The 14,930-nt window shown below is 48.9% G+C and overlaps 2 protein-coding genes across 6 annotated transcripts in view; both read right to left on the reverse strand.

The window, feature by feature from the left end:
* MRPS6 (mitochondrial ribosomal protein S6) overlaps positions 1–14,930 on the reverse strand; it is a 519,933-nt gene that overhangs the window by 491,697 nt on the left and 13,306 nt on the right. The gene's annotated exons all lie outside the window — the stretch shown is intronic.
* The window catches only part of ITSN1 (intersectin 1), a 254,134-nt gene that overhangs the window by 29,141 nt on the left and 210,063 nt on the right, over positions 1–14,930 (reverse strand). For 4 of the 5 annotated variants that reach the window (XM_050784632.1, XM_050784630.1, XM_050784631.1 and 1 more), the window contains 4 exons: positions 14,393–14,514; positions 12,394–12,500; positions 6,059–6,242; positions 4,115–4,213 (listed from right to left, as the gene is read on the reverse strand). In XM_050784632.1, coding sequence (XP_050640589.1) covers positions 4,115–4,213; positions 6,059–6,242; positions 12,394–12,500; positions 14,393–14,514 — 512 coding nt within the window. Of the gene's footprint in view, positions 1–2,230; positions 2,258–4,114; positions 4,214–6,058; positions 6,243–12,393; positions 12,501–14,392; positions 14,515–14,930 lie in introns of those variants that run through there. The other variant, XM_050784633.1, reaches the window with a different exon arrangement.

Raw genomic sequence — 14,930 nt, forward strand, 5'->3', positions numbered from 1 at the left:
CAGCCTCCCGAGTAGCTGGGACTACAGGTGTGCACCACCATACCCAGCTAATTTTTGTATTTTTAGTAGACGTGGGGTTTCACCATGTTGGCCAGGATGGTCTTGATCTCTTGACCTTGTGATCTGCCTGCCTTGTGATCTGCCCGCCTTGGCCTCCCAAAGTGCTGGGATTACAGGCATGAGCCACCATGTCCAGCCTTTTTTTTTTTTTTTTTTTTTTCTTTTTTGAGACAGAGTTTCACTCCGTCACCCAGGCTGGAGCGCAGTGACTCCATCATAGTTCACTGCAGCCTGACCTTCCAGACTCAAATGATTCTCCCACCTCAGCCTCCTGACACACGCCACCATGCCTGGCTAATTTTTTTATTTTTATTTTTGTATAGATAGGGTTTTACCATGTTGCCCAGACTGGTCTTCAACTCCTGGGCTCAAGCAATCCTTCTGCCTCAGCCTCCCAAAGTGCTGAGATTACAGACATGAGCCATCGTGCCTGGCCTTTCCCTATTTTTCTATTAGAGTATTTGTGGTTGTTTTAAGGGTACTTGATATAGCTATAGATATTTATATTTTAGTAGCTATGTATGTACAGCTAAAAATATGTTTAACCAGTTTATGTCTGTCATTTGTCTTTTCATTTTCTCTCTTTTTTTTTTCTATCACCCAGGTTGGAGTGTAGTGGCGTGATCACAACTCACTGCAGCCCCAAACTCCTGGGCTCAAGGATCTTCCTGCCTCAGCCTCTGGAGTAGCTAGGACTACACATACACGTCACCGTGCCTGGCTGAGTTTTTTAAAATTTTTGTAGAGATGGGAGGGTCTCACTATGTTTCCCAGGCTGGTCGTGAACTCCTGTCCTCAAGCGATCCTCCCACACCTTGGTCTCCCAAAGTGCTGGGATTATAGGCATGTGCCACCATACCCAGCCTGTCATTTGTCTTTAAACTTTGCTCATTATATTTTGTGGTGAGAACTTTTTAAGAAAAAATTTTATGTAAATAACACATTAGCACATTCTTGGTATGCAAGATTCAACCATTACAGAAATATGTACATTAAATGTAAAAATTTCCTTCACTCTCCTGCCCCAGAGGTAACCACTGCCAAGAGACTGAAGGGCACTCCTTTAGATGCCCTTTATATATTTAATAGTTGCATATAAAGTTTTCCCCTCTTTTGGAAAAATGCATCATACTGTAGGATTGCTTAGTGAGTTTAGTGTTGCTTTTTCACATAACAGCATTTTCTCAGTGTCTTTCCACGCTAATACATAGAGTAGAAGTTGCCTTGTATCTTTTAAAAATATTTTCATAGTACAGATCTACCATAATTATTTAACCATTCCTATTAATGAACATATAGGTTGTTCCCTGGAATAAAATTTGGGTTTTTGCTTTTTGTTTTTTGTTTTTTTATTTTTTGAGACAGAGTCTCATTCTGTCACCCAGGCTGGAGTGCTGTGGTGCAATCTTGGTTCACTGCAACCTCTGCCTCCCAGGTTCAAGATATTCTCCTGCCTCAGCCTCCTGAGCAGCTCGGATTACAGGTATGCATCATGTAAGGAACATGGCTGTGCTGCAGCCAGGCAGGCATAGGCAGATGTAAACATCCTGCATGACTCAGCAGGATTAGAGCGCAGGTGCACAATTCCATGCATTATATAATCACAGCTATGTAGCCATAACATGGGAGGCTCATCACCTGGCTCTAAGCCACTATTGTGTGGGATGTATATAAGGGCAACACTGACAGTATGAAAGAGCTGCTGAATAAAGCCATGTCCCATCTACCTGCTGCCTCTCAAGTGTTCTTTCAGCTCCCTGACCCACATCCACCCACTCCCCTCAGACCTCAGCTGGGACTCAAACCTGACATGCCATCACTCCAAGCTAATTTTTTCTGTGTTTTTAGTAGAGACAGGGTCTCATCCTGTTGGCCAGACTAGTCTTGAACTCCTGACCTCAAGTGATCCACCCATCTCGGTCTCCCAAAATGCTGGGATTACAGGCGTTAGCCACCATGCCCAGGTGAAAGTTTGGGTATTTTTTAGGTTGCTATGATCTAAATCCTTTAAGTTTCTTTGAGACCATGCTAAGAATTTCTCCACATCAGTATCATAAAATTATTTAGCCTTAGTACTTTAGTGTATTTCATACGTATCTCATAGCTCATAGCTGACCACGGTTTTCAGTTCTCTTCTTAGTTCAGCTGGTTTTCAGTTCATTCTTCTGGGTGCTCTAGAAGATTTTCAATTGTGTTTCTGCAAATAATGAGTTTGGTTTTTTCCCTTTTTAATATTTGTGCTGTTCAGTCCTTTTCTTGTTTTAGTTTTTCTCCCATTGGCTAGATCTAGAACACCTATTTTAAAAACTTGTTTTCAACTTCAGTTTGCAATTAAACACTGGGAGAAAAAAGAGAAGTACTGAGCTAATTAAATAGTAACTGTGGCATTGGAAGAGAGAAAACAGTAGGTTGAAAGCTTATTTCAAAGCTAATTATTTAACTCAGCCAAAGATCTACAGTGTATTTTGTGGAGTTGAGCTGGGGCTGGACTGAGGAGATGGCTTATGTGGGAGGGAGATTTGTCACATGTAAGAAGACTGAGCAAATAAGGAAACATATTGAGGATAATGAGAGCCAGGCTCTTCACAGAGTAGGGAGTTACAAATGCATAAGGGGAAAGGCTGGAATAAATTCTGCAGTATTGGATTAGAATAGGAGGTATTGGTGTGAATTCATGAGTTCTAATATACATGGATAGATGGATCTAGAAATAAATATAAATATATGTGCATATACATTGCATATGTAAATATGTGTGCATGAAAAGACATTCATATATTTCCCAGCTCTGCCACTGAGAGGAACACAAAGCAAAATCACCCCAGTAGCAATGAGCACACCAGTGCCCACATCTGAATGTCTAAATACCATTTTCCATGAAAAGGAACCAGATCTAAAACCTCTTTCCAGGAGCTATACTCTGTGTGGTTTTACAAACATAGGCTCAGAGGACATCTAAATCCGTTTTACAGGTGGGGACACTGAAATCCTAATTTTGTTCTTTTTTTTTCTTTTGGTATTGGCTTTCTTAAAGTGACAGGAGAATAACAATCATCTAATATCAACACACAGTGTCTGATATGGTTTGGTTGTGTCTCCACCCAAATCTCATCTTGAATCATAGTTCCCATAATTCCCACATATTGTGGGAGAGACCAGGTGGAGATAATTGAATCGCTGGAGTGGCTTCCCCCATCCTGTTCTCATGATAATGAGTGAGTTCTCACAAGATCTGATGGTTTTATAAGGGGTTTCCCCTTCGCTGGGCTCCCATTCTTCTCCTTCCTGCCATCACGTGAAGAAGGATGTGTTTGCTTCCCCTTCCACCATGATTGTAAGTTTCCTGAGGCCTCCCCAGCCATGTGGAACTGAGTCAATTAAACCTCTTTCCTTATTAATTACCCAGTCTTGGGCAGTCCTTTATAGCAGTGTGAGAATGGACTAATACAGTGTCTCACAATGGCCTTCTGAAGACAGATCGTAGCTTTATGTTTCTTTCTCTTTTCTGCTAAGAAAATCAAGGCCTAGAGGCACTGGGCCTGTCTTTAAGAAAGAATCAAGGGAGAAAGGCACAGACCACAGACTGTTTCTGTGATTCCATGTTATTTTCTTCTAGAGAAAAAAATTAAAAAAAAAAAAAAAAAAAAAAAGAATCAAGGACTAAGCTCTCATTTTCTGATTTACAAGGTAGAAGCCACTTGGTCACACATCTGAAGGCTGTGCAGTATTAGCTCTCATTTTTTTAAAAATAGAAATAGGGTCTCATTAGGCTGCCCAGGCTGGGCTTGAACTCCTGGGCTCAAGCGATCTGCCCGCGTCGGCCTCCCAAAGTGCTGGGATTACAGGTGTGGGCCACCGTGCCTGGCCAGCTCTTTGCATGATAAACCAGCTTTTCTTTCTGAGTTACCAAGCAGACCTCTCTGACACCTTATTGTCTTGTGCTTTCTACACAATAGCTACCAGGTGTGTTCGCTGGGAAACTTGTCCATGACCCCAGCCCCCTCCAGTGCAGAGAAAGCATTCCCCTGCTTGAAAAGGCAAGACAGGTACTTACATTTTTAATGATCAGTGGGTATCTTGTTACCCGTTGCATAGGCTTCAGTATAAAACTAGAGAGTGGCATCCCTTTACACCGAGGATCCATTGCCAATCTCTGAAATAAGAGATGTTTTTAAACGTACTTAAGAAACTTGCAAAATCCAAAGTTAGTGACATCAATACTAATGACAGCGAGGACTCTCCACCCATTATCTCATTCATCTGGATGTCAACTGAGAGACCTGGGGTTGGAAGGGCCTGACTAGTTACCCTGTCCAGGATGACACACTTTCCAGATGGAGAATGGAGACCCACAGACGTGACTCAGCCAGCAGGGTTAAGCCCTGCACTCCAGATTCAGCATACCTTCCATGGCATGCATAGTTCCTTATGCACAGAGATGAGATTCCGGCTTTACAGAGAATATTTTGTCTGGATGTCTGCAAAAACTTTATAACATTCCCAGGAACAAGAGTCACAAGACTATACGGTTAGAGCTGCTGGAAGGGCTAAATCTCATTGTCTAGTTTTGGGTGGAGCCTGCACGTGCCTCTGGGAGCTCCAGGCAGGGCTGAGAGAGAGGAGCTGAGACACCAGATGTCAAGACTCCAGTTTCAGGGTCTGGCCCCTTAGCTGTCAATGGCTGTGGTCCAGTTAAATGCCTTAGAAACAGGCAGCTGCGTTGACTGGAGTCCGGAGTCCTGATAACTGTCAGCACTGGGACCTGCTCCAGCTGTGGACACCATCACTCCAGGAACACCTCGCAGCTGGCAACGACATGCCACACTCCCGCTGAGATGAGGTGGGGAGGGACAATGAGACCCCTGCCCTGGACTGGTGTCAGCACTTCCCTGAAGTTCAAGTGCATCCAACAATGAACTCATCTTGCTCGGGCCCAGGAAGAGCCCAGCCCTTGGCTGAAACCCCAGGTGGTCCATGGCGCCCAGCAGCTCAGCGTCTGCTCTCTTGTCTCCATCCACCCAAGGCCTTCTTCTGAGCAATCTTCCTCCCCTTGGAATGACCTCAGAGTGCCCCCTGCCTTGGCTGGCAAGTCTAGGCTGAGAAACACCACGGGAGGCAGAAACAAGCAGCTCACACGAGGCTCTGACCAAGAAGAGGCCACGCTTATGCCTCACCACAGTAAGTCCACAAGCACCGTTCTAGGGCAGGTGAGGACGGCCTGTCCCCAAAACGCATGAGATCCAAAGATATGCCTGCTATTATTATTTTGCTGTTTATCCATCGAAAGATACCTGTTTCATAGAAGCTATTTTATTCTTTTCCTCCTGTTTTTCTCCAGGAGAGGTGGGGGCTGTTTGAATGGACCAGCATGACCAGCAGAGACCCACCCTGACCAAGGCCAAGTCCCAGAGCTGCAGGTCTTCCAGCAGCATCCGCATTACCTCCCCAAACATCCCCCAGTGGACACCCAACTCTCCAGACCCCTGCTACCCCCAAGGAAGAGGTCCTGGCATCCCACACTGACTCCCACGGGCTGCTTAGGGCTGGACGCCATAAAGCAGAACCAATTGCGAAAAGAATGAAGGGGCCACTGGGAGTCCTGGCCATTCCCTCTGCAAGTGAGGGGCACAGACTGACAAAGAACTGAGGATGTGGCGATTAAACACAAGAGGAAATCTGAGACCTGCCTGGGCCTTGCAAATGAAATGAAAGATTTAAACAGGCATCCAAATAACACCACTAGCATCTGGAAAACAGATCCTTGAAGACACTTCAAAGTTTCCAAGCCCAGGGCTCGCCCCTCCTCTACAAGCCCACCCCTTTGGTGACAACCATACTTGCCAGTGAGTGCCAGTCCCCTAAGGCTTAGCCAAGACCCCAGGCCCTGTTGGCCTCTAGAGGGAACACCCTTGCAGACTTTTGAATTAGCCCCTCACACGTCCAGCTGCCCAAAGATCGCCACTCTGGGGCCCAGTCTCTGCACAGCCTGGCTCCTTACTTTGACGAACTCCTTGAAGTCTGGGGCCTCGTCTGTCTTCTGCTGGATCAGGGCAGCCCCGTTGAGCTGGCGGCTGCAGAAGCGGATGTAGGGTTGCATGTGCGGCAGCTGGGCGCTCAAGATGTCACCAATCATCTTCACGGGCATCTTCTCCCCGGACATCTTCTTACGGACTCTCAGCGCTCTGCACGGAAACACAGGAGGTGAGCCCCCCCGCCTTCACACTGTCTGACAGCACCACGGCACACTTCTAGGTTGCACAGAAACAGAATGTGTATGAGGGGCACAGACTCAAGGGCCACTAAAGGATCTATTTGGGAGACAAGGAATGGAGAAAGAAATGAGTCTAGGGCTACAGAGAGGTAGCACCAGGGCATTTCTCTTTGGCAGAGTGGCTGTTTGTTACAATTTGTTTTTCTTGTGCAGAAATATGGAGATTTTTCTTGAACAACTCAAACGGGTCCCCTGTGTTGATGCCTCACTACACTGATTATCGGTGGTGAAAGCCCCAGGCTGATGTGGCCTGAGCACTGATCCTGTTTCCAGGAGACACTTCTGCCCAAGGGAAGCTGCTATTGCCAGAGGATGGGGGAGGTTGATTTTTGGACTAAAAAGAACATAATTAAGATGGCAAAAGAACTGCCTTGGCAAAATAACCCCATGAGATTCAGCAAAAGCCAGGCATAAATGACTGTTTGAACTACCCCTGCGATTTGCTGCTTCATTGCTAGAGCTAAGTTAACTAAATTAAGAGGAGTTCAGAAAAGAGGTCTATTGCTATGATAATGGGCCAGTGAACCCAAAACATGTATCTCCTGGAATCCAGGAGAGGTGTTGATGGGACTGGGCAGTGTTTGTTCCGGGGTCTGCCTGCAGTGTGAGTGCTCAGAGCTATGGTAACTAGGACAGTGCTTCCACTCTCCCAACTTCAACATCTGAACCCTTAACACCAGCATCTGGAAGAAGGGCACGGCACTGAGCTTATACACGGTAAGGACAGCAATGTACTACAGGCAGGACGACAACCTGAAGCCATGGGTGTGTTCAGCTATCCTAGTGAGTGATCATGGGTGGATGGATGGGTAGACGGAACAAAATGGTATAACCTAAGACTTTAACACAAGGCTGGGAGGATGTCCCTACTGAATGCCTTTGGCTGCTTTCATGGTCATGTTGGAGAAGCCTTTGAGGTATGGGGTGGGCTACTGAATTCCAAGGAAGCTCTGCAATATTTATATTAGGCTTTAAAAACTTCAGATCACTTTCTTTTCTTTCTCCCACATTTTCAGCTAAAATAAAATCCCTTGGACCCAGCAAGCCAAGGAGACAAACTTAGGGACCATGAATGATGTGGTGTGAGCAGTCAGCGATTCCACCTGAAGTGGATGCCCTCAGGGGGAGATCAGCGCTGGCTGCCTGGGGTGTGGGGAGCAGAGGCAGCTTGGTGTCCTCAGGATGGCCCAAAGGCCACTGTCCCATTGAGAGGTTGGTGTGAAATACCGCAACGTGCAGAAATGTGCTCAAGGGCGATGTCACCAATAATTTGGGGGAATGAGAGCCCTGAATAGCCATGTTACAAACTTGCCAGGAATGGAAACAGGAAGAAATTCCATCATTCCATCATTTTCCTATGAGGAGTAGTTTTTTTTAACAAGAGAATAAAAAGTACTTTCACCCTTTCCTTCTCCTGTTTTGTTTGAGACAGAGTCTCACTCTGTAGCCCAGGCTGGAGTGCAGTGGTACAATCCCAGCTCACTGCAACCTCCGCCTCAGCCTCCTGAGTGGCTGGGACTACAGGCACCCATCACCACACCCGGCTAATTTTTATATTTTTAGTAGAGACGGGGTTTTGCCATGTTGGCCAGGCTGGTCTCGAACTCCTGACCTCAAGCGATCCGCCCACCTTGGCCTCCCAAAGTGCTGGGATTACAGGCATGAGCCACCGTGCCCAGCCCCTGGCCTATGTTTTCTTAAAGGATGAAGGAGACAAGAAAAAAAGAAAAGAAGAAAGATCATCTGCAGACAGTGATTTGTCTTGAGGACTTAGTTCCTGGGTTCTGCAGACCCACACTTGTAGACTGGAGTTACCCAACCAGCAGACAGGCCTAAAATTAGGCCTGATTTGCTATGGACTAGGCACCTATTAGATTCAGTCTTGGGTCTTCATCCAGGATGGTCTACTGTATAGGCAAAGACTTATGAGGACTGCAGGGTGTTACCAGGCCCAGGGATCAGGTGACTCAGCTGCTGCAGCCACAGCCCTGAGAGGGGCCACTGGCGCTGTGTGTGGTGAGCTGATTGGCAGTCTCCTAGAAAGGTTTACAGATGAGAGGGCTTGAACTACAAAAGGCAGTTGACTGGCTAACAAACAATTCAAAGAGCGCTCTATGTTTGCTAAACACGAGTGTCCCTAACCCTCTGAAGTCTGCAGCCCAAGCAGACAGTCATGAAGTTAGCATTTATTAATGCTTCCCATGTGTCAGACACAGTTTTACATATATTATTATCCCCATTTCCTATTGGGGAAACTGAGGCACACAGAAATTGAGTGACTTGACTAAAGTCACAGAGCTAATAGGTGACAGAGGTAACCCTGGAACCCAGGTCTGACTCCAGAGCCCATGGTTGGAACCACAGCCTCAGAGGCCCTGACCCACCTCCTGCCACGACCGCCTCCAAGCTGCTCTGGGCACCTGCCCATCTTCCCAGATGCGGCTGCCCTGCTCCCGCCATCTCGCCCTCGGGCCTTTCCCTGCTGGTCCCAGCCTCGGCCTCTGTACTTCTCGCCCTGCTGGACTTCCCACCATCCGCTCCATGCCCTCTCTCCTTCCCTCTTCTCCTTCTCCCAGCCCCACATCCTTTTCTTCTTTCTCACCATCTGTCTTTACCCCAAACTGATTTTTATTTTCTATTTTTCCTCCATTTTCTGCTTAAACAAGATAAAATGGAATCCATTCTTCTTAAGTTAAAAGGAAGATGAGTCAAATATTTAAGAAAAACACTTTTTTGAGACTAGTTTTTTTTTTTTTTTTTCTTTTCTTTTTTCTTTTTCCATCAAGGGGACAGGAAAGGCTCTTGATAAAAAACAGTTCCCCAAACCTGGGTTGGTCACCCCACCTCACTTCTGCTTCCCTTCTGCTATCATTTCTTTTTGTGTGTGCGTGTGTGACACAGTCTCACTCTGTTGCCCAGGCTGGAGTGCAGTGGCGCAATCTTGGTTTACTGCAACCTCTGCTCCCTCCCCAGGTTCGAGCAATTCTCCTGCCTCAGATTCCTGAGTAGTTTGTGTTATAGGCATGTGCCACCACGCCCAGCTAATTTTTTTTTTTTTTTTTTTTTTTAAGTAGAGATGAGGTTTCACCATGTTGGCCAGGCTGGTCTCAAACTCCTGACCTCCAGTGATCTGCCTGCCTCAGCCTCCCAAAGTGTGGGATTACAGACAGGCATTAGCCACCATGCCCGGCCCTTCTGCTATCATTTCTGACAGCTGTCCTGAGGGCCCTGCTCCAGACTCTGGATATAAAAAGGTTCTAGACCTGTGTATCCTACCTTGTCTATGAAAGGCACATGTCTTAGGTCTCAGCTTCCTTGCGAGAGCGCCAGCCTTTCACTGTAACCCTCAGTGAAGCATCACTAGTAGGAAGTCCATGTGTCCCAGTTAGCCCTTTCTATTTTCACGTTATTTATTTATTGTTGACTCATTTGATAACTGCCATGCCCCCTGCCCCACCCCAAATACAAGGCGTGTAGGATCAGGAGTAGCAGATATATGGCTGCTCACTGGTCGCAGTCCGGGGATTGCTGCCTTAACTTCTCCTTATCCTCAAATGCCTCCCTCTCTCGGCTGCCAGGAGCCTCGGTCTCCCCTCATCACAGTTATTCCTCGGCATGAAGACATTATGTCTGTGCAGCCACGCAAATACAGCACAAAGTTCATTGTCCAGTTTATGATGTGGATGTTCACTCTACAATTCTTTCAAGTTTTCTGTATATTTGAGATTGTTTCTAGTAAAATGTAGAAAAGAAGAAAAAGAAATCAGGTCCCCAGAAAGCTCCAGTTAAACGCAAGATTTTATCTGGAGGATGAAGACATGAGCCAGTTAGTCCAAACTAGCTAATCCAGGAATCAGAGGAACGGGGATAGAGAACCTTGGGGTGGAGGGGAGCCGGCAGCCCCATACACATCAGCGCCCTGATCGACGGCGTGCCCCTGGGACACCCGATCCCTTGCTCTCAGAATGACCCTGCGTGGTAGGCAGGACAAGCACCATGACTGCCATCTTAATGCCCAAAACAAGTTATGAGGGGCTGGAGCCCAGACAAAAACTTGGGATGTCTGACTTCTGGGTCTAAGCTTTTTTCCACGGGGGCAGGACTGGGCAGAGTCTCTGTTCTGGGACCTAGGCATCATCCACAGAGCAGCCACCCTGCTGTGTGACTTTAGGGAAGTCACTCAGCCTCTCTGAGCTTCGCTGCTTCAGCTGTAACAGGGCTGTCAGTTCCCACCTCCATCGCTGTGGAGCAAGTCAGAGCCGACAGGAGGAAGAAGCACGCAGGCCCGGCCCCCGCACAGCTCAAGAAAGAGGCTGCTGCTTCCCAGACAGGACTTAAAAGACAACAGAGAGGTATTGGGAACTGAGGCCAACACCAGTTTCCCTCAGGCCAACCCTGAAGCGCGGGAAGCCCTCTCTAAGGGCTGCTTGGGAACCTCAGACGCCTCTCCCGCCTCCCCCAGCCCCTACTGATAGCTGCCCAAGGAAAAAGGTTTTAACTTACAGGTATATTTTCTTTTCTTTTTTTCTTTTTATGAGACAGGGTTTCACCCCGTGGCCCAGGCTGGAGGGCAGTGGTGCGATCTTGGATCACTCCAACCTCCGCCTCCCGGGTTCAAGCGATTCTTCTGCCTCAGCCTCCCTAGTAGCTGGGATTACAGGCGCCCGCAACCACACCCAGCTAATTTTTGTATTTTTAGTACAGATGGGGTTGCACCATGTTGCCAAGGCTGGTCTCAAACTCCTGACCTCAAGTGATCCACACATCTCGGCCTCCCAAAGCACTGGGATTACAGGCGTGAGCCACCGTGCCCAGCTATCATCTATGTAAATGAGAATACTGAGGCCCAGGGACCAAAGTGACCTGCCGGACGACACACAGCCAGAGGCAATAGCGGATGTGAGCCCAGGGGTCTGACGCCAGACCTAAGTTCGAAACTGACACCAGACCGAAGTTCGAAAGGTTTCCACAGCATCGGCGTGGGGGCCAGTGAAGTCCAGACCTTCTCTACAAGCCTGCCTGATGTCACCTTGGATTATTCGTCTTCTAGAGCACCAAGCCAGCAGACATTATGTATCTTTCTTTGTGTCCACCTCTCCACACCTCCTTTCCATCCCTTCATCCACTCCCAAACACACGCTCAGGAAAGCGGGGACCTGAAATTACTTTATAAGAACAATGCAGAGACCACGTTTAGGAAACGGTGGCTTCCCAAGGACACAGATGAAGATCAAGAATGGACGCAAGGTTCTTGGAGCCTACCCTCCATCCTCGGGCCCAGGAAGTGGGTGGCCCTTCCTCCCAGCAGGGAGTATCACGCGTCCTGGAGGCTGTGACTTAATCTGTATTCTAGCAAGTGATGTTACAGTGAGAGCGTGGTGGATACAGATTTTGGGTTTTGACTTTTTTTTTCTAAGAATTGGAAGAGACCTTTGTGATGATCGAATCCAACCCCTTCATTTTACAGATGGGGAAACTAAGGCTCAAAAAGGAAAGGCAGTGAGTAAGTCAGAATCCAAACCCAGGTCTCTTGACTCCTGGCCCTGGAGCTGCCTCTGTAAACTAAAGTTGGAAGAAAATACAAGCAGCCTTGGGTCGGCTTCCCGGAGTGATCCTGAGGAACTGCTGGCGTCAGGCAGTGAACAGTTCCACACTTTTCCATCTGCAGGGCCAAGAATGCCTCAAAAGACCAATAATCCCCCATGGGATCCCGCGTCCGAGGGAAAGCGTGGAGTGGGCAGCCCCACGCCCCAGGATGGAGCCAGCGCCATCAGGAGCCAGCCTCGTCCTAGCCCTGGAAATTCACCACCGCAGTCATTCACCCAACAGCAGGCTCTGGGGTGCCCAGGCGACCTACTCTCGCAATGAGAGATTCGGAGTGCGTTTCCAGAAAGCATGAAGGCACAAAAGGGTGATGGTGCTTGTGAGTGGCAATGAGCAAAAAAAAAAAGCCAGAAAGAAACACAGGGCAGCATGCAGAAAGGACACACAGACCCACAGAGGTGCTAGTGCGTGAGAGCCGAGGAGGCCAAGCCAGGCTGGGGATTAGAGGAGAGGCTTACTTCAGTAGTTTGATATTACACATAATCAGCTCCTTCCAGTTCACAAAAATCATAGCAACCTCTTTCTCTGTCAGCAGCTCAGACTCCATCAGGGGTTTTTGAAAGATCTACAGATGCAGAAAACGAAGCAGTTCAGAAAGCAGTTAGCTTAAAATTCACACACGCACACACCGATCCGCTGAGAGCAGGGAGAGGGCTCAGGTGTCTGTGCCTTGGCTGAGAGGCCCAGAGGTGAACGCCAGCTTTCCTGCAGTTTCTGAAGCAGAGGGCCCCTCCTCTGCCCTGGAGGCTGGAGGGGTCCCCGCAGGGCCTGCACTGTTTTACAGGGGAAGGAGGCCAGCTCTAGTCTCCAGGAGACAGGACTTAACTCCACCAGACAAGCAGGGAGGCCGGTACCAAGTCATGCACTCAGGCTAGGCGGTCTCACCTGCCCACTGGGAGGGGGTGGGCCGGTGTGAAAAGCAGGTCTTAAAGATGCCGGTGGCTATGGGCAGTCCCTTCATCTGCACAGGTAAGCCGAGGGCATTCTGAGAGGAGCAGCCCAGGCGGCAGGTCCTCTAATAAGCCAGTGGCCACCTCGGTGACTGACTCCATTGCTGCGTCCTCAGCCTCCTGGGCTGACCCTGGACAGACCCAGTACTTGCAGGCCCACTACAAGGGGTGGGTGCCGCCCTTCTCCTGGGCTCTGGAAAATGAGTGAGTCCCTCCACGCTCTGTGTGGTTGGGCAACTCGCAGTAAATCACAGATCTCAGTGGAACCCCGTGTGGTAGAGCCCCCGCCTGCAAGGAGGTCATTTTCTCCTACGGGAGACAGGAGGCACTTCGGAAGGCTCTTTAGGGAAGGGGACAGCCCATCTTCGACATAAGCTCGGCTGGGCTGCGGCTGCTCCCTGGGAGCCCTATTCCACAGGAGTCCTTAAGCCGGCGTTGAACCTGGCATGTGCCAGGGCAGCCACATACAGTGGTGCGTTTTGCAGAGTGCACAAAGGAGCCGTATCTAACGGGTGACACTTGCACCCTGGACATCCTGAACTGTATATTTAATAACAGTCAAACACCTTGAGAAAAGAGTACCTTTTGGAATTTGCATCAATGCTTCCTAAGTGTTAACGGTGGTCCTGCGGCCAACAACTCACCCTGTACTCCTCCAACAGCGGCCGGCCCTGCTCTGTCTTTCCTGGATGTGAAGACTATCAGACAAGATGGTTTCACACCCATTTGGTGTGGTGGTGGTGGTGGTTTCCAGACTATCACAGCACTTTCCAAACTGCAGGTCCATCTCTGCAAATCCCTGTCTCCTAACATGGCACTTTCCCATGGATGTGGGGAAAAAGGCCTGCTGAGCAGCAGGATCACCCGACTCCGCCACCTTCCCATGGATGTGGGGAAAAAGGCCTGCTGAGCAGCAGGAGCGCCTGGCTCCGCGTCTCCCCATAGTTCCGGCTGGGGTGGCCACGGTCCTTCTGGGAGGACTGACAAGATGAGGAGGCATCACCTCAGGTCAGGGGGTTTTGTGGGGGCCTGGGAGGAAACGTTGCCATTCTCAGTGACAGGTTTGTCTCGGGGTAATATGTGGCAGGAATGACTTGAGATAGCAGCTAGATAGCCCCCATTTCCAGATGCAACACTGAGGGCCAGGAGGGCAGCGTGGCTGGCTCCATGGCACCCCCTGGTTGGTGGCTGAGCTGCAGCCACTCTGAGTAAAGCGCGGACTCCAGCTCTCAGTCCACATGACTTTATCCATCAACTGCCCAGGGACTCACTAGACCTTGGCTAAGTGATCTCTGTCCCTCTACGGGAATGACTCAATGTTGGCCATAGATAAGCAACAAACTGTCTCTGTGGTCAGAATCTCCTATAGCATTGGCCGTCCGGATGCTCCCCAAACATCAGAAAGTGTCTTGAGCTCAGAACAGGACGCAGACCTCCTCGGCAGAACCCTCCCCACTCCCTCCCTCCTCGCTCCTTGCCGCACCCCCTGCCCCACCAGCTCCCTTACCTCTGTGACCAGCTGCAGGTCGTTCACGTAGTTCTCCTCTGTGACAATGAGCTCGTGGATGTATCCTTGTCGCTTTCTTTCAGTTGGGGTCAACATATCCAAGAGATGTAAGTCTGAACACCCTGGAAAACACAACCATTTGGGAGAATTTAGCACAGTCTCGGGAAGCCCACACTTCACACGGAAGATCCTTGTGGCTGCTGGGCCCTGAGGCCTCGCTCCAGTCCAGCAGGGTCGTGGGCTGAAGTGTGTCCTCCCCAGTAATGTGTGGAAGCCCTACCCCCGGTACCTGTGATTGTTACCTTATTTGGAAATAGTCTTTTCATATATAATCAAATGAAGATAAAGTCATACTCAGGGTGGGGCCCTGACCCTATAAGATCAGCGTCCTTATGAGAAGAAGACACAGAGACAGACAGGCAGAACCTGGAGTGATGTGTCTCCAAACCAAGACACACCCCGAGCCTTCAGAGTGAGGCTGGCACCTGCCAACACCTTCATTTGAGACTTCTGGCCTCCAGGAATGTGTGGCAATACC

The sequence above is a fragment of the Macaca thibetana genome, chromosome 3 (assembly GCF_024542745.1).
Source record: "Macaca thibetana thibetana isolate TM-01 chromosome 3, ASM2454274v1, whole genome shotgun sequence".
NCBI lineage: Eukaryota > Metazoa > Chordata > Mammalia > Primates > Cercopithecidae > Macaca > Macaca thibetana.